General features: G+C 34.3%; 1 protein-coding gene across 4 annotated transcripts in view; it reads right to left on the minus strand.

Annotated features, from left to right (window-relative positions):
• Positions 1-596: 596 nt before the first annotated feature.
• The window catches only part of LOC149089119 (uncharacterized), a 58109-nt gene continuing 43233 nt past the window's right edge, over positions 597-15472 (minus strand). For all 4 annotated transcript variants that reach the window (XM_089237270.1, XM_089237271.1, XM_089237267.1 and 1 more), the window contains 5 exons: positions 10219-10346; positions 6030-6155; positions 4358-4417; positions 2795-2892; positions 597-779 (listed from right to left, as the gene is read on the minus strand). In XM_089237270.1, the coding sequence (XP_089093396.1) occupies positions 740-779; positions 2795-2892; positions 4358-4417; positions 6030-6155; positions 10219-10346 (452 nt within the window). In that variant the 3' untranslated portion in view covers positions 597-739. The remainder of the gene's footprint in view (positions 780-2794; positions 2893-4357; positions 4418-6029; positions 6156-10218; positions 10347-15472) is intronic.

The raw sequence follows: 15472 nt of genomic DNA on the forward strand, positions 1-15472 counted from the left end.
ATAAAAGTCAGTTTCTCTCGATCCTGTTCTCATGATTTGAGAGAGCTTTTTTTTAAAAAAAAAAAGACACTTGCTCACAATTGGCATATACATGACATGTTAAGATGATCAAAAATGTTCTCAAAAAGCATCGCATTAGAAACAAATATTTCAATTAATTTTCTTTAAATCTGTACAAATGTAAAAATATATTGATTTTTTTCCCCATTTGTCAGCTTGGATCAAATTTGTTAAAAATATTGCATGAGCTCAAAATCATGTACAAAAAAAATCAGCTCTTGATATGAATCACCGTAACTTTACAACAAAATGTTAAATGGGGAGGGAGAGAAAAAAAAAATACAGAATAAAATCACAGAGAAATGTATTGTTATTGCACCACAGTTATATTCAGATCATTTTCATATCGATGACTGAAAAATGATTCATAAATGATTGAAACTATTCCACAAAACTATCAGGTACGGAAAAAAAAGGCATAAACACGCTGCTCGCACGCACACATCAGAGGAAGAAAAATGCTCAAAATCACTAACAATCCAATCCACTTCAGAAAATAGTGGCTCATAGCATTCCAATTTTTCTTCGAGACTTTTTTTTAAAATAAAAAATATTCTATTTTATTTAGGATTTTTTTTTTTTTTGAGAAGGAAAAATAAAAGAAAGCATACTATAAAAACCGTAAACATACAGGCAAATCCAACACAATAAATATATATAAACACTGGGAATCGATCATTCATTCTAATACTGTGGCATCCCTAAGCTCTTTAATCCACCTGGAATAAAAAACAAATATTTTATCCATCGAATTCTAAAATCAAAACAAAAACTCAATATCAATACATTCATACACTATGTAGCTCAGGGCTGGATAAATTCCAGGCGTCAAGTCACCATGGCAACTATTGGAGCCTAAAATTTTCTAAATGTGACTCCTATATTGGAGCAAATTTTTAAATGGGAATCTAAAGGTGACAAACTTTTCTGATTTCATCACACTACATCTTCTAGCATGGGAAAAGTAAGTGAAAACATTATTTAGGACCGTTTATCTTGAGCAAAATGCCATGCTTGGCTCCGAAGAAATTGGGATGGCATCTAAATATTTTTTCAATTTGTCAAGCTGACATAGCTATAGTCAGTGTTCACTTTGGAGTTTCCACATTTTTGTGAATTTCTAAAAAAAATAAATAATAGAAGAATTGTTCTGTAATTTCGGGCATGTAAACCTGATGCTTGAACTCACACTTTAGAAAATTCGGCCATGAGTGTTTTTAGGGCTCAGGTGCCCTGAGAGGATCATAGGTGTTCCAGGAAAATTTTCAGAGGAAATTGATTTATTTATAATGACCTAATTGTTCAGAGTAGATGCTGTTGGACATCGCCAATTTTAGAAACTCTGGTATAATTAACTTATTCAAGCCACACACCACACAACACTTTCCGACATGCACCAATTCAATAGAAATTCTCCAAAGGAAAGTTTATGAGATGCATATACAGTATTGTAGTAACAGCTTAAAAACACTGATTGGTTAAAGAAACCTGAATTTCAAGCTTATTATATCTATATATATTTCAGGTAATTATGTTAATAAAATCTATCGAAGTTATTGAAATGGTTAGTGGCAAATTCATAATCACTGGTTTACCATATACAGTCAAACACTGATGTAATGCCATCATTTGTCTCGCAGGTGTCTGGCACTATAACAAGTTTGCCATTATAACAAATCACAAATTAACTTGTGCAATTCCTATACATAGAAGATTTGTTCACTGAAAAATTTAGGCGCTAAGTGGGGTTGGCACTAAATTGGGGGAGAAATCGGCTACAACTCAAACAGAGTTTGACTGTAAGTCTAATACAATAAGTATGGCTTTTAACAAGAATCAAGCTATAATTGGTAATTTGCAGGTGATTGTCAAAAAGTTAATTAAAAAACATTCATTTATCACGAGTTGAAAGTTAGAGGGCGCATTGCGAATAGTGAATTGAAAAATTAAGGAGCATTTGCTATACTTTAACAAGTTGAAAATTAGAGAGCATTTGCTGTAATGTCTAATGATTCCTTTTCTATCTCTTCAAGAATTAAACTGAGGTTGAATCAATACCATTGACTATCGCACATGCTCTTTATAAACATTATTCTGAGGTACTTTTCAAAACAATGGATAAATACCAAAAATGACATTTTTAGCTCCCTCCCACTCTTCCTACTCTGTTTTTTCACTGTACATTCAGAAAATGTCGCAATGTCATTAAACTTTTTTCCATTCTGCACGGTTATCTTTTACTGCCAGTACTTATTTTGTACTATTCAAATTCATTTCCAAGGGTTGGACAAATCATGCTAAGGAAATCCTTTCATTTAGTAGAAAGAATCTAACAAATCTATAAAGCCATAGAATTGAGCAAATGAAAATTTCAATTGTTCGATCAGTTGGCCAAATGATTTTATGAACACAAAATTCTGTGCAAGAGGGTCTTAGAGAATCAACTGATGTGAACCCAAAAATCAATTTCATGACTGGAGCTCTGCTCATTCACTGAAATTAGAACGAAATGGTTTGAAAATAATTCTAATGCAAATAAAACAGGAATTTTATAAAATTTATCCCTTATTATTGTGTAACAAAAAAATCTATTGAAAAGTCACAATCACATGATTGTGAGCTCTCATTATAACAGACCTTTACTGTATATAAAACAATATAATGTAATGAATTATTTGAATTAATACATATATAGATGTTAAAGTGAGCACATTGTCAGAGATAGAAATCATACCTCTCAGCAAATCCAGGAGTATCTGCATGGAAATAAATTGGCGGCCTTCCAGGATGGGACAATTCAAAGACTAGGCTTGCATCTACGCCTTCAAATGGCTATTAACAAATGAAGAAAAAATTAACTTTATTCTAACTTAAAATTTCAATACAATGTATACAGTCAATGCTTGTAATAACAACCATTCTATTCACATAATGACTATCGTATAGCATTTCCTTTTGATGCAACAACCACCTGATATAATGCCCATTTAGGAAGGGATGATGGGAGTCATTATAACAAGTGTGACTGTACCCATAAAATATAATTCTAAAATGAAGCCAAGGACAAAAAAAAACTTGATCACTGCAATCATTCCAAAGAAAAAAAAATAGAATAATATATTTGAACTAGCTATAATACCCGGCGCTGCCCGGGTTTTCTTCAATGAGGCTTTTTTGGATCATGTGATATCTCCCTCTCTTTTTCTTGAGGGAAATACAAACCGTGTCCAAGTTAACCAATATGGCGACCTGCGCGATTCACGAAATAAACAAATCTAGATTTACACAGAAACGTAGAAATGAATATATATTTTTCTTTTTTCAAGGGGCGCTAGGTATTTCGATCCCCCCCCCCCCCCCCCACTGAACTTCAAGTTATCCATCTGTCTGTTCCAACTTCCAAAAATCCTTAGTTAAAGCTGTGGAATTTTTTCGATGCACTTTTCACGGGCTCATAACTAATTTTAAAATATCCTAACCCACATGAATTTATGCAAATAAATATCAAAAGAGACAATATGGAGACATTAATTTTCATACTTGAGAAGATATAAATGAAATCAATGATATTGCTCGAATATCCAACTCAAAAGTATAGGTTTGGCTAATTACTTCATATTTAATCTCCTGGGCTTCGTATATCTCTAAGCGAACTGAATATTTCAAAAATCGAGAATTCAATACAATTTTTAAAATTATTGATGGGGCGGAAAATCCCACTAATTTCCGCATTTCTACAGTAAAATCAACAATTTTAGCACTGATTTTTATGAGGATCACTCTTTTCCTGACTCTCAAAGCGATGCTGATGATGGTTATGACGTCTATTCAAAAAGCCTCATTACTGAGAGTATATTGAAAATGTGGCAAACCATTATAAAGGCATAAACTATTATACATATACTAACAGGATTAAAGAAGTGACAAACCGTTGTAAAGGCATATACACGTCTGAAACGCATTGCTAGGGAACCACGGTAACCAAAGTAAACGTTCGGAAAGTGATTGTTGAGGCCCAAAAACCATTGTTGCCCGACGTTTTTTGCCCGTTTGGGGCATTTGCCCTGGTCTGGCGAAATTTTAAAGTAGCCTATCGTTCAAGTCGGGTCCCATTTGGTATATATGCAAAATTTGGCGACGATCGATCTAAAATTGTAGATTTGTATAGAGAACATACACACACACAGAAAATCAATTTTATATATATAGATTACAAAATTCAGCAATTAACAGTAAGTATAAGTGGAAATCATGGGCTTGGAATAAAATAAATTATTTGTGATCATTTGTGACTTGCCTCTGTGAAAGTGTCGATATGGAAACCAAGGAGCGGTATGCTTCGAAGTGCAGCAACATCCTAGAGTAAAAATTGACAATGAATTATGTAAGCTTTATTTAAACAACTGTAAAATTATAATAAACAGATGCGATAAGAAAAAGATTAAATTGAGTCATACAAATGAGGACAATTGAAAAAAAATCGACAGGTGCCCCTTGCTTTACATGATTCAATGGGTCAGCAAAATAATCACTCAAGACAGTGTAAATTGAATTGAGCTTAACATGGATAAGATAAAAAAGTTTCTTCAGGAGGATACAAAAATAAACTTTACTCTCAGCAGCAAAATACATTTTTTAAAATTAATTATTCAAATTCATAAATCTTGTTATATGCTCAGCCCATGGCCTGCAGGCCAAATGTGGCCCGCGACCTCAAACCTAATTTGTAAACATGAACCAAATGACATGATTTCAGGTTATTTAAGTGGCCCATGGCACATTCCCAGTTCACTCAAGTGGTCCATATTTTTTCACCATGGCATAGTTCCAGAGCACCTAAGTGACCTGCAGCACAGCTACAGATCCCTCACATGGCCTGCTGCACATTTACTGATCATTTAAGTGAACCGAAGCACTGTTGCAGATTACATAAAGCAGCATGCATTCAAGTTTCAGGTTATTTAAGTGCCCTGCCGCATATTCACAGATCACTTAAACAGGGCGAGAACTATGGGGGCAACTGCCCCAGGCAGCAAAATTTAGGGGGGGGGGGCGGCAATTGTATGTGGGAACAAAGAACACCGTTATAAAATTATCGAATTTTAAAGTCATGGGGATGGCAAAATAATGTTTGTCCTGGGAGGCTGAATCGTGTTTACCACAAGCAGCAAAAAATCCTAATTATCGGTGTGACTTGAGTGTCCAACAGCATTGTTCCAGATAACCCAAGCGGCATGCAGCATATTTACAGATAACTACGGCGAAATTCCAGATCCCTCAAGTGGTCAGCGGCACAATTACAGATCATTTAAGTGACTGATGGCACAGTTCCAGATAACTTGAGCAGCCCGCACAACAATTTGAAACCTCTTAATCACATCTGCAGATTACTTAAGTGTGCCACGGCACATCCAAAGATCACTTGAGTGAACTGTGGCATATTTACAGATGACCTAAATAACCTGTGTTGCTGTTCCAGATCATAATTAAGTGGCTCATGAATGTTATGAAATCAATAAGTGAGCCATATTCCCCAAAAATTTTGAGATATGATTAATAATTTATTAATGGCATTCAGCAAAATAATCACTTAAAAGAAAATCGTGTAAAGTGAGTTGAACTTAACATGGGTAAGAAAGGGGGAGTTTCTTCAGGAGGATGCAAAAATAAACTTGACTCTCAGCTGCAAAATATATTTTTTTATAAATTTATTAATCATCCAAATTTATAGATCTTGCTATACGAGTTTAATTTCAATAGATCTGGTGAGCATGGATCTTTTCTTTCCTGGAAAAGCCTGAGGTGATGAGCTGATAAATTTTTCTATGAGACTGTCGAGAAATGAGACTAGAAATTAGGGGGGACTTTTCCAATATACTTTAATATTCAAAATGAAATGAAAATCTTGGGATAAAAAAAGATGCTTTATAATAATTAACACTTTAATTTAAAAAAGAAAAGATGCTTACCTCACTCGCTCTATATTCATAGAGAACTTTATCTTTTACCACAAACCAATTACGTTTCCAACTTTTATTGTTGACACGTTTATGAATGTACCCACTGATGGTGGATCCTTTATCATTTGCACAAACCTAAATCGATAGTAAGTAAGTTTTAACTAGCAATAAAAGTTGAATTCATTTTCTTATGATTTGATATAGATGAGGATCGAACACTTATTATCACTGTAAACGAACGCAATACAATTCATCAACACAATTCCATCACTTCCAAAGTTCAACATTCTGAGAAAATTTGCATCTCTCTTCTTATTTGTCTCATATAATGCCGATTAATATTTGGATAGGAGCTTTCTGCAGATTAAGGCTATTAATCAGTTTTATATTTTAAGAATAATAAAATTTTTCAACTTTTTAATTTGATAATTTTTGTCACACCATGGTCATTTTCTGCTCACGAGGGATAATCAGACCAGGACCTACAATTTATTGCAGATTCTGAACGGCAGCCTTTTTTTATACTTACTGAGGAATTGGTGCGCTAGCCCCTTCATGTGGGACTTCCTGCAGTAGCAATGTTTTCTGTACTCATGTTGCCATTTCTATTGTACCCCCATGTGTTGGACATTTTATGGTTGATTTTTCCTTTTAAATGATTTTTTCCTTTTGTTTACACCTCTTTCATTTATGAAACTTTTACAATAATAATTTTGTGAATGATTTTGAAGCACAATCAGCCATAGATTCCACTAGCCCTACTCATCAAGGCAAGTGGAACCCATGGCTGACTAAAACAGGAAATTAATCTTGAAAAGGGGGACGCTGCAGAAAATAAGTTTAAAATATTTGCCCTAAAAAACATGATTTAATGAATCTGTTCAAGAAATTATGTTGACTTCCTCAATGTAGGTGCTAGGTTAGTTTTTCACAAATGAAAAATTAACAGTTCTACTTACTCCTGTATATACTTTAACATTTCTTTCTGATTTTAAGGGATGGTGCTGATTTTGTACAAAAAAAAACATTATCTGTTCTTATATTTATTATGGTTGAAAAATTCACTCCACAATCATTTCTAATGTTCAACCAGTATACAGTCGAATTTTGTTATAACAAACTCCAACGGACTGAAGAAATTACTTTGTCTTAACAAAATTTCGTTATAAAGGCATTTCCGATATTATGAATTTTAATATTCATTAAAAGAATTTCATTGCAGCGGAATTTGATATGTGAGGAAAACATTACTTATTTACATTGTAGATAATAAAAAGAATGAAGTAAAATTTCAAAAATAGCTCAAAGCAACTGAAATCAATTAGGCATTGACTTTTTTTTTTTAATAAGTTTTGCTTACTTTCATTCATTGCCATAAAAATCTAAGCACCAAGAAAGAGTTGACCGAATGAAACAAAATTTTATATGTGTGAGTACATAATTAAAGCATAAGAGTCATTTGTTACCGGAGAAAAACTACACATAAATGAAGTTTCTAGTATCCTATTGGGCCACCTCCAGCTTGAATACATGATACGATACGGGTGAGCATTTAGGCATACACGTCTCATTCCGTAGTTGCTGTAAGCGCACCTCTAGTTCAATGAAATTCCCAGGCTGCCCAACTTGCCATCCCAAGTGATCCCAGATGTACTTCATTAGTGGCAAATCTGGGGATCGGGCAGGTCAAGGAAGGGTGTTAATGTGGCAGAGGCATTCCTGTGAAACCCTTGCTGTGTGTGATTGAGCATTTTCCTGTTGAAAAATGCCTCTTGAAAGCCCTGCTATGAGTGGCACACAAACGTACCACTGGGCTGTCATGGTACCGTGAATGAATATTAGAGGTTACTGGTGGCATATGCTACGAGACCCCATACCATCATACAAGCTGTGCGAGTGGTGTGCCACAGTATAGTGAAGGCAGGATTGAGGCGTTTGCCACGGAGCCGCCACAGACATAGATGGTTATCATCACTGCCCAAATTGAATCTTGATTCTTCACTGAAGATGACCTGGTTACATTCGATTGCGGTCCAATCCTGTTGAGCTCGACACCACTCCAAATGGAGGCAACAGTGAGAGGGTGTCATTGGTAACACGGGTAATGGGCACCACCATACCAAATGTTTTTCAGCAAAGTACCTTGCGACAGTATGGACAGAAACAGGAGCTTGTAGTGAAGCTGCTGCCTGTGTTCGAATGGCAGACAATGATGCAGTTGGTACTATGCATGCTTGTCGAGTGATGTAACAGTCTTTTTGGATATTGGTCTGCCGAGGACGTCCTGAGCCTTGTTGCTGTGCATGCAACCTCTCTCTCATCCACTGGTCCTAACACTTCTTGAAAGTAAAATCAGATTGCCACGAAGATTTGTGGCGGGCTACTCGCCAAGCTGACCACCCAGCTTGCATCATTCCGATGATTCTTCCCCTCTCGAACTCTAACAGCTTATCATATTGTCTTCGATGGTGGCGTAACCACATCCCTAATGAAGAAGCACTCTGCAACAGATGAAGTACAGGCAAAATACCTCTGTGTACCTTTCTGATACACTAAGGTGTGCAATGTGTAATGCCCTCTGGTGGCATTACACATTGCGTAATCTCGCTGTGCATCTAATTATTTGCATATCTGCCAGACATGTATCTTCATGCCAAGTTTAGTTACAATCCCGCAATTACTTCTTGGTGCACAAATTTGTATGACAATGAGTGTATATTTGAGACAAATAATCCATAATATTTTTTCTTTGCACAAGCATTGTGAAGTCAAGGAAACAACAAATTCCTTTAAAGTATAAGCATGCTCAAAGGTGTACTGCATTTGAAACGAATGCTTGAAAGATTTTGCATTCAAAAGCACATGTTAATTCCAAATTCTTTTCTCACATAAATGAGCTGGCAACTGAAACATTTCGGGAATGAATGTCCTGAAACTATGTGTTTATGAAAAATGTCTTGAACGAATGTCGTTTAAAGGCAGCTACATACACATTTTGAAAATTTGAAAGTCTAGTTTTTTTTTTTCTATGGGATGCTATAACTGCTGTTTGAATTCGAAATTCCAACTTGGTCGATTTTTAAAAGAAAAGTTGAAAGAGTAGATAAGATATACCCCATGTTTTAAAATGCCACATTGTTTTTATTTACTCCAGCATCAACGTTAGAAATGATCTTAAGTTTTTCTTCAATCGAAAACTATTTCCTTTCAAAGCCACTCATTTTGAAACAAAAAATATGAAAAATTTCTAATCGCATAGCAATGGCTTACCACAGATTTGATTTATTTTTCATGCACCGTATCGTTTACAATTTCTTCCAACGAGCTATAGAAGAACAACCCTTCTTTCCCGACAGTTCAACAAGTTAATTCTCTGAAACCGATTTTACGGGATCATTTTTGGAACGTTCTGTACTCTTTTGTTGATTTTCAGAAACTTGTTTTTGAATTTGTTATATAACAGATTCAGAAACTTGTTTTTGAATTTGTTATAATTTGTTATATAACAGATTTTTCATTTCGTAATATTGGAATGCGCAATACATTGTTCCTATGTAAACTTATTTCAGGATTAGAAAAGTTTTTGTTACAAGGAAATTTCTTTGCTATAATGATATTCATTACAACAGGATTCGACTGTTGCTATAAAACTTCCAAGGAAAACCCCAAAGGTAAGTTAAACATGCAAAACTAAGTTTTATTGAATACTGGTGTTTTACCAGTTCTTGATAAGAAAGTTCTTGAAAGTGCAGCTTATTTAAAGTTGTGACGTTCCAAAAAAATTCTTGGAAAAAACTTGTTTTCCATTGTAAATTAAATTACATATTTTTAAGAAATTATGTACTAGTTTCACACACAATTTCTAACTCACCTTATTGAAATTGTCCCACATGAAGAATTTATTTGAAGGTTGAAATGGGAACCTTTTATTTGATGATCACCCACTTTAAGAAAAATTATCCTGGCTGAGTCTACAAAAAGGAGGGGGGAAGGGTCACTGCTTTTTTTTTTGTTTTGTGTTTCAATTTTTTCACACTTAAGTGCCTATTCCCAGGAATGTAGTGTAAAATGTTTTCATAAGGCAATATTTTGTGATAGTGGTGGAAATTCCAGACTCCTCATAAGTGAATAATTATTTACTAAATCATTACCACAAGGATAACAGTACGGTACATGTGAAATGAATGAAACTGCTCACTTCTTTTAAAACACTTGGTAATTGACGTTTTTTCTTATGATGCCAGTGGTCAGTACGTAAATGTGATTTCACTGCAATCTGTTGGTTATCACTATCAGTTTCACCGGATTCTGTACATGCTGTTGAGCCTGAATATACAAAAAGAGGAATTACGTACATAAACTCCTGTTCAAGTCTAGAGATTCTAAAGCAACCAAGCCTCTAATGGTAATTATCAGAAAATGGTAGAAAAGAAATTTTTCTCATACACAAAAACATTTTTAAGCCATAGAATTAGTGACGCAATTGAAGCAGTGAAAGTGGTAGATGGGTACTTGGGTATGTTATCTAGTATGCCACTGGCCCTTAAATGCTAAAGGATACCCAGCTTTTACTAAATCACACTCCAACTAACTGGCTACTCTGCATGTGTGTATACAGTCGAAACTCGATTTAATGCCTTCATTTCTCTTGCAAAATTCTGGCATTATAACAAGTTTGACATTACACCGAATCACAGTTAAACCCATGTAATCTATATATACAAAATTGATTTCTGTGTGTGTGTTCTCTACACAAATCTACAATTTCAGCATGATCATCACCAAATTTTGTGTGTATATATATACGGGGTGATTATAAAAAAACTATCCCGACATATGGGCCCCTAACTATCATACCATTCACAGAAACTGAATGAAATTTTGGCATAAGGTATTTTGAGGTATGCGCTCAAGAATGATATGGAAAACAACAGTGTCACTCTAACAGTTACGGTTACAGTGAGAAAATTTCGAAAATATCAAATGGCAACACCAAGTTTTTTGTATTGGAATGTGATCTCCATTGTGAAAAACCCTAAATAGCGTTGGAATGGCACCTGTAGCACGAAAATCCCCGGAGCTAGGCAAGTAAAAAGTAAAAAGGACTTTGCCGTGCACCAGAGCATTAATGTTTGTTTCATTCGTCACACCGTTTCTTTGGCTGAGATCCCAGCCTGATTAGTCCTCCACAAGGTTATGTGGAAAATTTGTGAAACACAATAAAATGCTTTATTTTATGCTGCTTCTCTGTCTTTATTGGTTGTCCTCACTTTTAGCCTATCTACCGCCGGTGATTCGTGATACAGGTGCCATTCCAACGCTATTTAGGGTTTTTCACAATGGAGATCACATTCCAATACAAAAAACTTGGTGTTGCCATTTGATATTTTCAAAATTTTCTCACTGTAACCGTAACTGTTAGAGTGACACTGTTGTTTTCCATATCATTCTTGAGCGCATACATCAAAATACCTTATGCCAAAATTTCATTCAGTTTCTGTGAATGGTATGATAGTTAGGGGCCCATATGTCGGGATATTTTTTTTATAATCACCCTGTATACACACCTAACAGTACCAGACTTGAATAGTAGACTATTTTAAAAGTTTGTCAGAGCTGGGCAAGTGCCCAAAATGAACAAAAAACTGTTGAGCAACAATGGTTCTTGGACTTTTGAAATGTTTACTTTGGTCACTGTGATTCCCTAACAATGTGTTTCCAGACACGTTTATCCCTTTACAATGATTAATCAAAAATAGTAACTTTGCTCAAAACTATAGAAGAATATTGACAACGTGATGAGGAAAAATAACAATTTATAACACACCGAGATGTGTTTCGGCACTCATGGGTGCTGTTATCAAGGTGGAAAAACAAACATGTTCTCTTTTTTTTTTTTTTTTTAATTGAACAAACAGCACAGTGGACAAAACAGACAAAAAAAAAATTAAACAAACACTTTTCGACCCAAAGGGATATAAAAAAACCTTCTATGGGTCGTATTGATACATTACATAAAGAGTTTCTGGCAACATACATAGATATATTTTACTACAATTGCTGCATTCAAGTCACACCAACTATATTACCTTAAAATTTTAAACTATAGTCTGATATGTTGAAATACAGATATATTTTCTTACACAACAAAGATATAAACAAATTTTACTCCTTATATCATTTGCAATTTCATTAATTATCGAACGAAACGAACTGCTCCATATCTGGTATTTCCAGTATACAATCTTTTATAGCCTTTTAAACATATAAAATGATTGCTGTTGTCTAATAATATCATCAAATTCTCTACATATTCTTGGAGCAAGAAAACATATTGATTTTTTGAAAATTGTTTTTTTAGGTAATGGTATTTGATATAAATATTGTGATCTCATAATGCTTCTTTGTATGTTCACCCTATGATACCAATCAGGATTCTTGTAGATGGATACTAAAACTTTATACAGATAAAGTTGCCGTATATTAAATTGGATTAATGATACTTTATTTTGTGAAGAACTGTTAGTTTGTATAATGTCACGTCGCAAACAGTCATAAAGATTATCTATAGTATGGATTGAATTTTTATATGTTCCCCCCAAACTTGTAGTCCATATAAAATATGTGGGTACACCCATGCAAAAAACACTTCTTTCAAACTTTGGTGTGAGATGATAGCCTTTAATTTATGCGTCATTGCTGTAATTGCTCGTAATTTATTAACAACTTGATCAGTATGATCTTTCCATTTTAGGTTAGATGAAATAATGATTCCAAGATATTTATAATGCTGCACTCTTTCAATGTATGAACTGTTACATATAGTATTTGAAAGAAAGTCGTTACATTCATGAAATTTCATTAAATCTGTCTGTGTGCTTAAGTTAGTTAAATTAAAAAGAACCCATTTAGTTTTGCTAGCATTTAGCCTAAGTCGAAGGTTTCGAATTCTTTTATTTATTGCATGGATGTCTTTTTCCAAATTTTTTATCAGTTCTTCAGTTGTTTCAGCGGAGGAAACTAGAACTGTATCATCTGTGAATGAAACAAGTTGACCAGAAATATTGATATTATGAATTTCATTAATGTAAATAGAAGAAAGTATTGGGCCATGGACCGATCCCTGAGGTACGCCTGTATCTATTGCCCTTACCTGACTTATCGCATTGCCTACTTTAACGGTCTGTTTCCTATTTGTTATAAAAGATCTGAACCAATCGAGCGGGAGCCCTCTTACTCCAATATTTTTTTAGTTTTTCCAATAAGATATCCCAGTTTACTGTATCAAACGCTTTACTGATATCTATAAATACAGCTGCTACTTTTTTGTTATTATTTATTTTATTTTGTATATAGTCCATTAATCTAATCATTTCAGTATTCCTTTTTTTCCTGAAACCAAATTCATGATGTGAGTAGTAGGCAATGCCGTGTAAATAACTATTAAGTTGTCGTTTTACCCATTTCTCTAATAATTTTGACATAATAGGTAAAATCGAAATTGGTCTGTAATTGTTCATGCCATCTTTATTACCTTTCTTGTATATAGGCGTAACAATCAACTTTTTTAGTTCATTATAAAATATTCCAGTATCTAGAGATTTATTAATCAGATGAGTTATTAGTGAATGAAAAACATGGTCAAAATTGTTTCCTTCACTTGAGTATTTTTATTCTCAGTTTTGACATCATAGTTGTTGCCCTTTGTTGTTAGTGACGTTAAACGTCCAGCTTTACCCCTTCAAATATTATCCAAATGTTGTTTTTTTTTTTTCAAAATGAAAATGTGGTAGGGCAATGAAATGGAGGCCGTTTATTTTGTGTCATTTACTAATTGTTCACAAAAAGAATTTATGTAAGTACCCTCAAAGAAGTTTAAAAGAAATGGCAATCAAACTTTTTTGATCTTCTTTAGCCTCTGGAAAATTAAATTTGTGGTCTTCACTCCAGCATTGTAGAACTATTGTGGACTTATGGACCTGTTGATTTTTAACATATGCTCAACTTAATCTACATTTCAGATAGCTTTTGGTTTGACTGATGCAGCCTTGGGGACAATCCGTGAATGGAATATAATAAATGCTCCATTGCTTAGTTGGTGAAATGGAATGTTTCTGGGAGCTAAGTCTTTACCCTTCACAATGGTTTGTCACTTCCTTAATGCTGCCAATACATTGAGAAAACCTGGCCAGAGCGGGTTATTTTTGCTAGTCTCTATATATGGAAGATTTGTTCACTAAAAATTTCTATCACTAAGCAGGATTACCACAACATTGAGAAGGTGCAAAGGGGGGAAGGTTGCTATAAACAAGTTCAACTGCATATATATATACACACAACTGTCTTTGCTTCTTACAAACGGTTTTGCACATAAACACAAGCATAGCTTTTTGGTTCGAAAAAGTCTGATAAAAAATCCCTAGTCATACAAACTGGGCATATGGGAAAGAGGGGAGGAAAAAATTACCAGAATCATTCTTAGAACATTTTTCCCTCAAAAGATTTTTTTAAGTAGTTCTGTAACATGCAGAATATTCTTTAACTAGACTTTTATCAGACTGCTAAAATTCTGAATAGTTTGATTAATATACGTCCTAGGATTTTTGTGAGCAGAGAAAATAAGATTTGGCCTTTACCTCCCTTCCCACTGTAAAATTTGATAATTTTCCAACAGTTATTTCTGTTTTTCCCTAAATTTATCCCCTCAGTAAGTTTGCCACCCAGGGTAGAGTCCCTCTTTAGTTCCAGTTCCGTAATACGATAACATAAATACAGAATTATACATAAATACATAACATAAATGGCAGAATTTTGTACTGCTCTGCAACAGGTCTTCAGGTGAATAGAAATGTTCTGAAGTAATAATTTCTATAATAAAGTTTTCTACTCAGATGACTTATGTTTTTCCCTTAAGATCTCCGTGAGATTGTTGTGCAACAGCACTGATTGTTCTGCGGCATATGTCACAGTTTTCTAGTACATTATGATTTGGAGCTAGAAAATATTTTGACCCTCTCAACAGCAATGATGAGATATCTCACTGCCTTAAAAGCCTCTTATTTTAGCATTGACAAACCCAAATATTTTGTGTTTATTCCCTCAATGGAGCAAGTTCCCTATAACACTTATTTTGCACCTGATGAAAATCTTTAAAAAGCCTATTTTGTTAAGAAAGAACTGGCATTTTATGGAAAGTTTACTGATTTCTACTATGGCACACAAAAAAAAGTGGCATTATGTAAATGTTATGTAATGTATATATAATAATATATGATCTTATATTAATGTTAATGTATTATTACAGTATTTTGTACTCATCCATTACGATTATCGATACTTTTCATGAATGATGATTGAAAACCGGGGGGTTTTCCTTACAGTAAAGATGCACCCTCCCCACTGAGTAGTCATCAAAGTTTTCAGGGAGAGATACAGGATCTTCCAAATTTGTA

Source organism: Pholcus phalangioides, unplaced genomic scaffold, assembly GCF_987345545.1.
Source record: "Pholcus phalangioides strain wild (caught in Gottingen) unplaced genomic scaffold, Ppha-v1.0 ptg000002l_1, whole genome shotgun sequence".
Taxonomy (NCBI): Eukaryota; Metazoa; Arthropoda; class Arachnida; order Araneae; family Pholcidae; genus Pholcus; species Pholcus phalangioides.